At 39.0% G+C, this 14738-nt stretch overlaps 1 protein-coding gene across 5 annotated transcripts in view; it reads left to right on the top strand.

Moving 5' to 3' along the window:
* The window catches only part of DIAPH2 (diaphanous related formin 2), an 891422-nt gene that overhangs the window by 271707 nt on the left and 604977 nt on the right, over positions 1-14738 (top strand). For all 5 annotated transcript variants that reach the window (XM_067724059.1, XM_067724058.1, XM_067724057.1 and 2 more), the window contains 2 exons: positions 9311-9375; positions 12644-12748. In XM_067724059.1, coding sequence (XP_067580160.1) covers positions 9311-9375; positions 12644-12748 — 170 coding nt within the window. The remainder of the gene's footprint in view (positions 1-9310; positions 9376-12643; positions 12749-14738) is intronic.

The raw sequence follows: 14738 nt of genomic DNA, 5'->3' as shown, positions 1-14738 counted from the left end.
AAAAGAAAGAAAAAATAATAATAATACTAAAAGAATAAAGAAGTGAGCAGCCAAACCAATAAAGAAATCCACCTATGATAAAAAGTGCTAACAGCTAAACTAAGATAAACATAAAAATCAGAAGCAAATCCGTCACAACAGCAAACCCCAAGCTCCAGTTGTTCGCAAAGTCCATGGCCTCAATTTTGGGAAGGTTTGTTTTCTATTCAGGTATTCCACAGAAGCAGGATATATCAAGTTGATGGTGGGGATTTAATCCGCTGCTCCTGAGGCTGCACTGAGAAACTTCCCTTTCTCTTCTTTATTCTCAGATTTCCTAGTGTTCAGCTTTGCTTTTGGCCCTACTTGTCTGTGTAGGTCACCCTCAGGCATCTGTTTCCGCCCAGGCAGGCCGGAGTAAAGCATCGGCTGATTAGGTGCCTCTTTCTCATTCAGGCCAGGGGGGAGGCAGCGGTATGGTAGTTATAATTGGAATGTGGGGCGAGCCTGTGGCGGCAGAAGCCAGCGTGACATTGCAGGAGCCTGAGGCGCACCTTGTGTTCTCCCGGGGAACTTGTCCTGGATCACGGGACCCTGGCGGTGGCGTGCTGCACAGGCTCCTGGGGGGCTGTGGATAACGACCTGTGCTTGCACACAGGATTCTTGGTGGCTGCAGCAGCAGTGTTAGCGTTTCATGCCCATGTCTCGTGTCTGATCTGATAGCTGTGGCTCACTCCTGTCTCTGGAGCTCGTTTAGGCGGTGCTCTGCCTTCTGTGGGCAGACAGGGAAGGAATCCCCTCTCCTTGTGAAACAGTGGTCTCTTGTCTCTTAGGCGGGTCCAGACTTTTATCCAGACTCCCTTCCAGCTCGCTGTGGTGCACTAGCCCCCTTCAAGCTGTGTTCACAAAGCCAACCCAAGTCCTCTCCCTGGGATCTGACCTCTGAAGCCAGAGCCTCAGCTCCCCGCCCACACCTGCCCTAACGGGTGATCAGACAAGCCTCTCAGGCTGGTGAGTGCTGGTCGGCACTGATCCTCTGTGCAGGAATCTCTCCACCTTGCCCTCTGCACCCCTGTTGCTGCACTCTCCTCTGTGGCTCTGAAGCTTCCCTCCGCCACCCCCCATCTCCGCCAGTGAAGGGGCTTCATAGTGGGTGGAAACTTTTTCTCATTCACAGCTTCCTCCCAAAGGTGAATGTCCTGTCCCTATTGTCTGTGTTTTTTTCTTTTTTGTTTTATCCTATCCAGTTACCTGGGGATTTTCTTGCCTTCTGGGAAGTCTGAGGCTTTCTGCCAACATTCAGTAGGTGTTCTGTAGGAGTTGTTCCACATGTAGATGTATTTTTGATGTATTTGTCGGGAGGAAGGTGATCTCCACATCTTACTCCTCAGCCATCTTCAAGGTCCCTCTCCCAATGAAATTTTAATCAAAATTATTACCAACCAGTGCCAGTACTGCACAGATCTGGTGCCGCTTTGATCTCATCATTTCCCAGTTTCTTCCTTAGTTACCTTATTTCAGCCACAAAGTTCTTTAGAGCAAAGAAAAAAATATTGCGGTATACGTCGTATAAGAAAAATGACCTATATTTAAATTATAAAATTTGATAAATTTTGATATTTGTGTCTACGTTTAAAACCATCATCACAGTCAAGATAATAAACATTTCAAGATGGTGGAGTAGAAGGACATGCTCTCACTCCCTCTTGTGAGAGCACTGGAATCACAACTAACTGCTGAACAGTCATCCACAGGAAGACACTGCAACTCACCAGAAAAGATATCCCACATCCAAAGACAAAGGAGAAGCCACAATGAGACAGTAGGATGGGAGGAATCACAATAAAATCAAATCCCATAACTGCTTGGTGGGTGACTCACAAACTGGAGAACACTTATATCGCAGAAATCCACCCACTGGAGGAAAGGTTCTGAGGCCCACGTCAGGCTTCCCAACCTGGGGGTCCAGCAACAGGAGGAGGAATTCCTAGAGAACCAGACTTTGAAGGCTAGCGGGATTTGATTGCAGGACTTCAATATGGTTGGGGGAAACAGAGACTCCACTCTTGGAGGGCATACACAAAGTAGTGTGCACATCGGGAACCAGGGGAAGGAGCAATGACCCCATAGGAAACTGAACCAGAGCTACCTGCTAGTGTTGGAGGCTCTTCTGCAGAGGCAGGGGGTGGCTGTGTCTCGCCCTGAGGACAAGGACACTGACAGCAGAAGTTCTGGGAAGTACTCCTTGCTGTGAGCCCTCCCAGAGTCTGTCATTAGCCCCACCAAAGAGCCAAAGTATGCTCCAGTGTTGGGTCGCCTCAGGCAAAACGACTAACAGGGAGGGAACCAAGCCCCACCCATCAGCAGACAAGCGATTACAGTTTTCCTGAGCTCTGCCCACCAGAGCAACCCCCAGCTCTACCCACCACCAGCCCCTCCCATCAGGCAACTTGCACCAGCCCCTTAGATAGCCTCATCCACCAGAGGGCAGACAGCAGAAGCAAGAAAATCTACAGTCCTGCAGCCTGTGGAACAAGAAGCACATTCACAAAAAGATAGACAAGATGAAAAGGCAGAGGGCTATGTACCAAATGAAGGAACAAGATAAAACCCCAGAAGAACAACTAGATGAAGTTGAGATAGGCAACCTTCCAGAAATATAATTCAGAATAATGATAGTGAAGATGATTCAGGACCTCAGAAAAAGAATGGGGGCAAAGATCTAGAAGATGCAAGAAATGTTTAACAAAGACCTAGAAGAATTAAAGAACAAACACCTAGAAGAACTAAAGAACAAACAAACAGAGATGAACAATACAATAACTGAAATGAAAAATACACTAGAAGCAATCAGTAGCAGAATAACTGAGGCAGAAGAACGGTTAAGTGACCTGGAAGACAGAATGGTGGAATTCACTGCCATGGAATAGAATAAAGAAAAAAGAATGAAAAGAAATGAAGACAGCCTAAGAGACCTCTGGGACAACATTAAATGCAGCAACATTGGTATTATAGGGGTCCCAGAAGGAGAAGAGAGAAAAGACCCAAGAAAATATTTGAAGAGATTATAGTCGAAAACTTTCCTAACAAAAAAAGGAAATAGCCACCCAAACCCAGAAAGTGCAGAGCGTCCAGGGCATGATAAACCCAAGGAGAAACACGCCAAGACACATAGTAATCAAATTGACAAAAATTAAAGACAAGGAAAAATTATTGAAAGCAACAAGGGAAAAATAACATACAAGGGAACTCCCATAAGGTTAACAGCTGCGTTCTCAGCAGAAACTCTACAAGCCAGAAAAGAATAGCATGACATATTGAAAGTGATGAAAGGGAAGGCCTACAACCAAGATTACTCTAAGCAGCAAGGATCTCATTCAGATTCGACAGAGAAATCAAAAGCTTTACAGATAAGCAAAAGCTAAGAGAATTCAGCACCACCAAACTATCTCTACAACAAATACTAAAGGAACTTCTCTAAGTGGGAAACACAAGAGAAGAAAAGGACCTACAAAAACAAGCCTGAAACAATTAAGAAAATGGTAATAGGAACATACATATCGATAATTACCTTAAACATGAATGGATTAAATGCTCCAACCAGGCTCAGGCTCACTGAATAGATACAAACACAAGACCCATATGTATGCTGTCTACAGGAGACCCACTGCAGACCTAGGGGCACATACAGACTGAAAGTGAGGGGATGGAAAAAGATATTCCATGCAAATGGAAATCAAAAGAAAGCTGGAGTAGCAATACACATATCAGATAAAATAGACTTTAAAGAATGTTACAATAAACAAGGAAGGACACTACATAATAATCAAGGGATCAATCCAAGAAGAAGATATAACAATTATAAATATATATGCACCCAACATAGGAGCATCTCAATGCATAAGGCAATTGCTAACAGCTATAAAAGAGGAAATCGACAGCTACACAAGAATTGTGGGGGACTTTAACACCTCACACCAATAGACAGATCATCCAAACAGAAAATTAATAAGGAAACACAAGTTTTAAATGACACAGTAGACCAGATAGATTTAATTAATATTTATAAGAAGTTCCAACCAAAAACAGCAGGTTACACTGTCTTCTCAAGTGCGCATGGAACATTTTCCAGGATAGATCACATCTTGGGTCACAAATCATGCCTTAGTAAATTTAAGAAAATTGAAATCATATCAAGCATCTTTTCTGACCACAACGCTATGAGACTAGAAATCAGTCACAGGGAAAAAAACGTCAAAAACACAAACACATGGAGGATAAACATTATGTTACTAAATAACGAAGAGTTCACTGAAGAAATTAAATGGGAAATCAAACAATACCTAGAAACAAATGACAACTAAAATACGATGCTCCAAAACCTATGGGATGCAGCAAAATCAGTTATATGAGGGAAGTTTATAGCAATACAAGCCTACCATAAGAAACAAGTAAAATCTCAAGTAAACAATCTAACCTTACACCTAAAGGAACTATCGAAAGAAGAACAAAGAAAACCCAAAGTTAGCAGAAGGAAAGAAATCATAAAGATCAGAGCAGAAATAAATGAAACAGAAACAAAGAAAACAATAGCAAAGATCAATAAAACTAAAAGCTGGTTCTTTGAGAAGATAAACAAAATTCATAAAGCATTAGCCAGACTTATCAAGAAAAAGAGAGAGAGGACTCAAATCAATAAAATTAAAAATGAAAAAGGGGAAGTTACAACAGACACCACAGAAATACAGAGCATCCTGAGAGACTACTACAAGCAACTGTATGCCAATAAAATGGACAATCTGGAAGAAATGGACAAATTCTTAGAAAGGTATAACTTTCCAAGACTGAACCAGGAAGAAATAGAAAATATGAACAGACCAATCACAAGTAATGAAATTGAAACTGTGATTAAAAATCTTCCAACAAACAAAAGTCCAGGACCAGATGGCTTCACAGGTGAATTCTATCAAACATTTAGAGATGAGCTAACACCCATCCTTCTCAAACTCCTCCAAAAATTTGCAGAGGAAGGAACACTCCCAAACTCATTCTACAAGGCCACCATCACCCTGATACCAAAACCAGACAAAAACACTACAAATAAAGAAAATTACAGACCAATATCACTGATGAATATAGATGCTAAAATCCTCAACAAAATGCTAGCAAACAAAATCCAACAAGACTTTAAAAGGATCATACAGCATGATCAAGTGGGATTTATCCCAGGGATGCAAGGATTCTTCAATATACGCAGATCAATCAATGTGATACACCATATTAACAAATTGAAGAATAAAAACCATATAATCATCTCAGTAGATGCAGAAAATGCTTTTCACAAAATTCAACACCGATTTTTGATAAAAACTCTCCAGAGGGCTTCCCTGGTGGCACAGTGGTTGCGAGTCTGCCTGCCAATGCAGGGGACACGGGTTCGTGCCCCAGTCCGGGAGGATCCCACATGCCGCGGAGCGGCTGGGCCCGTGAGCTGTGGCCGCTGAGCCTGCACGTCTAGAGCCTGTGCTCTGCAACGGGAGAGGCCACAGCGGTGAGAGGCCCACGTACCGCAAAAAAAAAAAAAAAAAAAAAAAAAAGAAAAACTCTCCAGAAAGTGGGTGTAGAGGGAACCTACCTCAACATAATAAAGGCCATATATGACAAACCCACAGCTAATATCATTCTCAATGGTGAAAAACTGAAAGCATTTCCTCTAAGATCAGGAACAAGACAAGGATGTCCACTCTTGCCACTATTATGCAACATAGTTTTGGAAGTCCTAGCCATGGTAATCAGAGAAAAAAAGAAATAAAAGGAAGACAAATTGGAAAAGAAGAAGTAAAGCTGTCACTGTTTGCAGATGACCTGATACTGTACATAGAGAATCCTAAAGATGTGGCCAGAAAACTACTAGAGCTAATCAATGAATTTGGTAAAGTTGCAGGATACAAAATTAATGCACAGAGATGTCTTGCATTCCTATACACTAATGATGAAAAATCTGAAAGAGAATTTAAGGATACACTCCCATTTCCCATTGCAACAAAAAGAATAAAATACCTAGGAATAAACCTACTTAGGGAGACAAAAGACCTGTATGCAGAAAACTATAAGGCACTGATGAAGGATATTAAAATGATATCAACAGATGGAGAGATATACCATGTTCTTGGATTAGAAGAATCAATATTGTGAAAATGACTGTACTACGCAAAGCAATGTACAGAGTCAGTGCAATCCCTATCAAATTACCAATGGCATTTTTTACAGAACTAGAAGAAAAAATCTTAAAATTTGTATGGAGACACAAAGGACCCCGAATAGCCAAAGAAGTGTTGAGGGAAAATAACGGAGCTGGAGGAATCAGACTCCCTGACTTCAGACTGACTATACTACAAAGCTACAGTAATCAAGAGATTATGGTACTGGCACAAAAACACTAATGTAGATCAATGGAACAGGATATAAAGCCCAGAGAAAAACCCACGCACCTATGGTCTACTGATCTATGACAAAGGAGGCAAGGATACACAATGGAGAAAACACAGTCTCTTCAGTAAGTGGTGCTGGGAAAACTGGACAGCTACATGTAAAACAATGAAATTAGAACACTCCATAACACCATACACAAAAATACACTTAAAATGGATTAAATACCTAAATGTAAAGCCAGACACTATCAAACTCTTAGAGGAAAACATAGGCAGAACACTCTTTGAGATAAATCACAGCAAGATCTTTTTTGATCCACCTCCTAGAGTAATGGAAATAAAAACAAAAATAAACAAATGGGACCTAATGAAACTTAAAATCTTTTGCAAAGCAATAGAAACTACAGACAAGATGAAAAGTCAACCCTCAGAATGCGAGAAAATATTTGCAAACAAATCAGTGGACATCGGAGTAATCTCCAAGATATATATACAGTTCATGCAGCTCAATATTAAAAAAAACAAACAGGCAATCAAAAAATGGGCAGAAGACTTAAATACTCATTTCTCCAAAGGAGGCGTACAGATGGCCAAGAACCACATGAAAAGCTGCTCAACATCACTAACTATTAGAGAAATGCAAATCAAAACTACAATGAGGTGTCACCTCACACTAGTTAGAATGGGCATCATCAGAAAATGTACAAACAACAAATGCTGGAGAGGGTGTGGAGAAAAGGGAACCCTCTTGCAGTGTTGGTGGGAATGTAAATTGATACAGCCACTATGGAGAACAGTATGGAGGTTCCTTAAAAAACTACAAATAGAATTACCATATGACCCGGCGATGCCACTACTGGGCATATACCCAGAGAAAACCATTATTCAAAAATACACATGCACTGCAATGTTCGCTGAAGCCCTATTTACAATAACCAGGTCATGGAAGCAACCTAAATGCCCATTGACAGACGAAAGGTTAAAGAAATGTGGTATATGTATATATACAATGAAATATTACTTGGCCATAAAAAGGAATGAAATTGGCTCATTTGTAGAGACGTGGATGGATCTAGAGACTGTCATACAGAGTGAAGTAAGTCAGAAAGAGAAAAACAAATATCGTATATTAACGTATATATGTGGAACCTAGAAAAATGGTACAGACAAACTGGTTTGCAGGGCAGAAATTGAGACACAGATGTAGAGGACAAATGTATGGACACCAGCTGGGGAAAGTTTGCGGGGGGAGGTGTTGGTGTTCTGAATTGGGAGATTGGGATTGACATGTATACACTAATATGTATAAAATGGATAACTGATAAGCACCTGCTGTATAAGAAAATAAATAAAATTAAAATAAAAGATAATAAGCATCTCTGTCACCCCCTAAAATTTCTGCATTTGTAGTCTTCTTCCCATGCTTCCCCCTTCTCCCCATCGTGAGACAATCACTGATCTTCTCTTGGTATAGACTAGTTTTATTTTCTAAAATTTTATGTAGATGGAAACATACAGCATGTCCTTTCTTTGCTGGCTTTTTTCATTCAGCATAATTATTTTGAGGTTCATTTGTGTTGTGGTAGTGGCATGTATCATTTGTTTTCATAACTGAGTACTTTTACGGTATATCGATGTAGCACAACCTGTTTATACATTTACTTGTTGATGGACATTTGGATTATTTCTTGGTTTTAGCTATTATAAATAAAGCTGCTATGAGCATTCACATACAATTCTGGTTATAAACATATGCTTTCATTTCTTTTAGGTAAATAAATAGGTATAGGATGGCTAGGTATAGGTATACAGAATGAACTGTGTATACAGTATTGAGAATATTTCCCCAAAGAGGTTCTTCCCTTATTTACATTTTGGAGTGTTTGATTAGACCTGAGAAGTTTGATGTTTGTTTTCTTATTTACATAATACTATATTCTGCCCCTGTTCAGAAGTTGTTCAAGTGAAATCTTTCTTTAGGAAGCCTGAATTATTGAATGTTATTGTATCTTCCCCTGTAGCCTTATTTTAAGGGCCATTTTGACCCTTAACAATCTTTTTTTTTAATATGATATTTTAGGATGAGCTTGTTGATTTTTTTTTTTAAATTATTTTATTTTTTAAAATTTTTGGCTGCATCGGGTCTTTGTTGTGGCATGCGGGATCTTCGTTGAGGCATGTGGGATCTTTTGTTGTGGCACAAGCTCTTCGTTGTGGCGCGGGCTCTTCGCTGCATCACGTGGGCTTCTCTCGAGTTGTGGCGTGCAGGTTTTCTTTTCTCTCGTTGTGGTGTGCAGACTCCAAGGTGCGTTGGCTCTTTAGTTGTGGCGCACGGGTTCTAGAGCACGTAGGCTCTGTCGTTTGCAGCACGCGGGCTCTAGCTGAGGCACAGGAGCTCAGTAGTTGTGGTGCGCGGGCTTAGTTGCCCTGCAGCATGTGGGATCTTAGTTCCCTGACGAGGGATTGGACCCGAGTCCCCTGCTTTGTAAGGCGGATTCTTTACCACTGGACCACCAGGGAAGTCCCAGATCTTTAATAATCTTAAGCATAGCATAGATTCTTTGGCAGTTCTTCTCCCATAATAAACTACAAAAACATTTTAAAGAGTTTTATAATTGTTAAAGTTGGTAAATAATGGAATACCTTTAAAATGATGATGATTGAGTCAAATATATTCTTGGATGCTTGGTTTTGTGCCTCAACGATACCATCATTGAATTCAGTTAGTATACAAAAGAAACCTGGTAGTTTATGTTTTACATGCAGTATAGGTCAATTTCCCTCTAACAGCAATTGACATAAAAATGATAGTTTACATAGTAGAATTATAGGCTGGTAGCCGTCATTTGCCTAGTGATCCAATGCAATAATTTCTAATCATTTTTCATCAATCTTAATAGATTCTTGTGTGAACAAGGCAAAAGTTGAAGAAAGTGAACAAAAAGCAGCAGAATTTTCAAAGAAGGTAAGACTTATCAAATATTAGCCGTAATTATGAAATGTAAAATGTAATCACAATACATATTCTACCTTGTTTCCTTGTGCGAGGTCTTATAAATGTTGTTTTAGTTATATAGTTCTTTATGTTTCTGGATTCAGACACCACCACAGAATATTGATTTCTTTCCCAATAAGATAAGGTTGCTACTGTTCCCTGCTCATCACCTTTAATCCATTATGGAAGAAACACACTAACCATATTCTACTAAAGTGATAAGTGAAATAAAATTAGTTTGCTGGAAGCATATAGTTTGAAATGGTCAACCAAAACACATTCCCCCATTGCTCTCCTGCAGCTGTCACTTAACAGTAGTTAGCTCCTTGGAGAACTGTGGAGATGTTTAGCTAGTCTTATCTGTTATGTTCTTTAAATCAGTGCTATTGATAGAAACAGAATGATACAATATTTTCTTTCTCTTTGTCTCTCTCTGCTTAGACTTATCTTCTTTGAATTTTGTAATTACCATTTTTAAAGTGATGCTGCTACTCCATGTATGTAGTCTTGGTGGAATTTGAGGTTCCCCTTTCTTTGTGTAATGCTTTATGTAAATGCCACCTTTATGAATATCTGAATTTTGTTTAGATCTCAGATGGTCTTTTCCTTATTTCATGAAAGCATAGCTACAATTTTATGAGCTTCTACCGGAAGTTGCATTGTTTGGTTTTAGACCCTATAAAGCATTAGTATAGTATTTTTCTCCTCTTGGTGGAAGGAGAAGGATTGAAGCCCAAGTCTAAAAGCTCTACAGTTTTGAGTCTTTTGGCAGCAAGGTAAAGTGCTTACATATTGCTGTCTCTTCAAAGTTATGACTTACCTTGGAGATTAGATAATCACTTTTGCTATCACTCTAGAAATTATAGAGTATTACTGAAGTTACTTCAGGGCATCTGAAGAAATGTTTTTGCTCTTTCAGTTACTAGAATAGATTTTAAGAGCTTGAGCACAAAATGTTTGTGTGAAGCCGTCATTTTTATTGGTGAAAGAAACTGTACACTTCAATTAGTAGACCTTTATATTTCTAATGTTCTTGTTTTAAATAGCACATTTAAGATTCCCTTTGAAAATCTTAGGATCTCTTTTTCTCTGGCACTATGATTAGATACCACAAGACTGGAGCAAATTGTGATGATCTATCTGGTAAAAATTTCTGTAAGCATCTATTATTGGAAAAGGAGTCCTGAAATAATAAAAAAGAAGTTTCAGTGTTTGATGCTTTATTCTCCTCACCAACATTTAGAATGAAAACATGTATGGTCTCCTAGTGGGTATCTGCGTACCTTCTCTTATTCTGGGTGATTCTAAGAGGCAGTATTAAGTAGTAAAAAAAAAAAATGAAAAAAAAGAAAAATGAAGGGAGACAGCTAGAATGAGAAGCGGTAGTTGTAAGATCTGATCTCAGTGTTTCTGCTAATTAGCTGTGATTTTAGCCACTTACTCTCCTTGGATCTTAATTTTTTCATCCTTAAAAGGAGAGAATAAGGTTAGTGGACTTGTAAGAAGTCTTCCAGCTCACATATCTCAGGCTTCTCTGATTCCTACTCTATGGGTTTACAGATTAAGATCATTTTAAATTACAAGCAGAAGCCTTGTGTGCCTCTCCGCAAGTGTACTAATAAACCATTTGTAGAGCAAAATTGTAGTGTGCTTGTGTGGACAGCATGCTTGAGAAGCACACAGGAGAAGATAACACTGGCAAGGAGGCTGGGAGTATAGAATCAGATCAATTTTTAAAAAATATTTATTTATTTATTTGGTTGCTCTGGGTCTTAGTTGTGGTAGGTGGGCTCCTTAGTTGTGGCAGTTACTAGAATAGATTTTTGTTGCGGCAGGCAGGCTCCTTAATTGCGGCTCATGGGCTCCTTGGTTGTGGCATGTGACTCTTAGTTGCGACATGCATGTGGAATCTAGTTACCTGACCAGGGATCGAATCCAGGCCCCCTGCATTGGGAGCACAGGATCTTAACCACTGCGCCACCAGGGAAGTCGCAGAATCAGATCAATCTTAACATGGATACTAGTGAAGTCAAAAAAGCTCCATCTTCTCAGTGACCTAGGAAACAAGGTCATTTGCTGATACTGAAGGATTAGGGTAAGTTTGAAATGTAAATATTAGAAACGATTTGGACCATCCTCTGTGGGACATTTTCCCAGGACTCAAGTAGAGATGAATAAAAGAATTAATTAAGTAGTATTGCAGGTTTGACTCAAACACTGTTATCCACTTTGCTTACCCACTCTTTCTTCAGACTGGATCTGAATGGCATTTTATAATTTCCAAAGGTCAAGTCTACTATGAGGAGGAATATTTATTAACAGTAAACACACTTTTTCCTTGTTCCACAAACTCTAAAGGTAGTTTTTGGCAGTAAGATATATCACTTTTAAAAGCATAAATAACATTGTTGGAATAATGTATAGACTTCTAAAATAACTTGAAGTGACAGTGACAATAAAGGGCAAATGTTCTATGGCTGGACATGAGCGGTATTCACCTGACTGAGGTAAGTGCTGGGCAGGATGCAGTAAATGGATAGTCACCATTCTGATGGTCTCTTTGGCTTAGCACACTGTAATTTAACCTCTCATTTTCCCTCTTATGACATTTTATACAAGTGTTTTGGTTAACCAGCTGAATGAGAATGCCATTAGAGCATATATCATTCTACTGTCAGATTTTGTGGAGCATCACTTTTTGAATGCTAGACAATTAAGATTATAATAAAAATAGTCTGATTTGTATTAATGTATGTCCGTTTGAGCGTTCTAAAAGTACAGTCTCTTTTCAAGATTAAATATAATTTTAAAGAGTTGAACTGCTTGATTCCTAATTTTTAGGTTTCATTTTCTAATTAAATAAACTTAAAAGTATGGGATGAAACATTAAAAAAAAACATGATTAATTCTAAAACCTAACTTTCAATAACAAAACACAAAAATGTCCATTATATATGAAGAGAGCCTTAGTCCACCCTTTTAAAATTTTGTTTAGTATGTTTTTTTAGAAGTGAAAATGGTTTTTTTACCTTGGGCTGGGGACATAGTTCTTCTTTACTACCACCCCATCCCCACGGAGGTGCTCAATTGCCATAAAATAATCAAGAGCTCTGATTTTCTGAGTGGCCTGGGAAATTTAAGGAGCAAAATACACTCCACTTATTTAATGCATATTGTTGTTTAAAGCTTTCTCAAAACTGTATTATTAAGTGTACATTTATGGTGGTGATCATTGCAGTTCGATGAAGAATTCACAGCTCGACAGGAAGCTCAAGCTGAGCTTCAAAAAAGAGAAGAAAAAATCAAAGAGCTTGAAACAGAAATCCAGCAACTTCGAACCCAGGTAATAAAACAAGATACAGACTTTGTGTCATGTCACATTGAGTTCGAAGGTAGAAAACTATCTTGTTAGGTGAAGGAAAAAATGTGACCAGAAGCAGACTTTCTGGTAGTTTCCCATTTTACTTGAAATAACTACAGATTTGATTTTCCAGGACAATAAATCATTTTAATGTTTGGATAAAAATATGGCATTCATTGCATAAAGTGCCCTGAATATTTTTAATGGAATGTATTACACAAGCAAAACTCTTTCTTGAGATGAAATTTTCATAATGATTTGAAAAATTAGATGCATAGTATTTTCTTTCAAAAGAAATGTGGAAATGTTCATTAAAGCTTTTTGAGATCTCTTTATATCTCGACTACCATAATTTCAAAATCTGTAAACTTTATATTTCCACCTACATTCCCTATGATGAAAACCCCCCATATACACTTAAAATCTTAATTATGGTGTCTGAATTTTAGAGCTGATTACATACTCTCAACACAACATATTTTTTAAATGAATATAAAGAAACATAAGATTAGTTCTTAGCCTCATAGATGCCCAGTAGGGTGTTTGTTGATTGACTAGGTCTGTTTCTGTCAATCTACTGAAAAGTGACTTCAGAAGTCAACAGTGAACTCCACATTACCCAATGCAGTGGCCTTTTCCTACCCTTAGCCTCTTTCACTTATCTGTAATATCTGATAATTTCTTTTCACTCAATCTCTCTTTTTTGTGTCATCTGACTTCGTTTTCTACATATCTCAGAACTCAGTTTCTCTTTGTTTTCATCCTCCAAATGATGACATTCCCCAGTGTTCTGTCCTCTGCTCTTTTTTCTCTGTATGTCCTTGCACTAATATCCCATCCAATATCATAAATTCAAATATCACCTTTTAGTAGGTGTCAAGTCCCCTGGGTTTGTCGTCTATTTCCAGCTCTTGATTAGATCTCCGCATGGGCAAGTCCTGCTGCATGTTGAAATCAAACCTATTATTTGTGGTCACTTCTCTGTCCTCAAACCAGCTTGGTCTCCATTCTTATTTGTTTAAATTTTACCACCAATTTTTTTTTTTTTATTGTGAAGCTGGAGTTGTCCTGGCCTTTTCCCCGCCCTGCCTCATGACAGATTATTAAGTTGGTCACTGTATTATGTCAGTTCTTTCTCTTTTTCTCACTTTGCATCAAAACCCTGAACCCCCCAGGGCCACTCTCTCATTCCATCCTGCCTGGAATATTACAATAGTTTCCGAACTTTCTGCCATGCCTATAGTCTCTTCCTCTTCAGATTCATGCTTTATGTCAGTTGCAAATTAATCTTCCTAAAACACTGCCCTGATTATTGTCACTCCAGGCTTTAATATGTTCAATGGTTGCCTGTTGCATTCAGGATTGAAGAAAAAATCTCCTTACCGGGAATTTGAAGGCCTTCTATCTGGGGCTCCCTTATCTCCCCTTTGCAGCCTCGTCTCTGCTCCCCTAACTCCAGCCTCTGTTGCAGCTAAGTCACCTTTCCTCCTCCCTTCACATGTAGAATTTACTGTCTCCACACTTTTCCTTCGGTCAGCATTTCCCAGACATTAGTTACAGAGGTGCTAATAGGTTTTTCATGAGGAAAGCATTCCATAGTCCAATAAATTTGGTATGCTTGAAATTCTCCTCTTGGAGATTCATCATTTTCATTAGCATACTAAAGGGTCTGAGATGGCCTACCTTAAAGAAACCTGTCGAACTCTTTTTCCTATAGCTTTCTCAAACTCATTTAGCCACAGAACCCTTTATTTCAGACCACCTATTAACATCTCCTGCAGAAGAGTTTGTTCATGGAACTTAGTTGAGAAATGCTGACTTAGGTTATTCTCTCTCAGAAATGCCCTCCCTTGCTCCTCTGTGCCAATGAAACATCTCCTTTAAGGATCAGCTCAGTATAACATCCTTTGGAAAGCGTCACCCAAAACTCTGGGAATTTCTTTGAACTTTTATATCACTTTTGTAGACCACT

The sequence above is a fragment of the Pseudorca crassidens genome, chromosome X (assembly GCF_039906515.1).
Source record: "Pseudorca crassidens isolate mPseCra1 chromosome X, mPseCra1.hap1, whole genome shotgun sequence".
Taxonomy (NCBI): domain Eukaryota; kingdom Metazoa; phylum Chordata; class Mammalia; order Artiodactyla; family Delphinidae; genus Pseudorca; species Pseudorca crassidens.
This window is presented reverse-complemented; position numbering and strand designations above follow the sequence as displayed.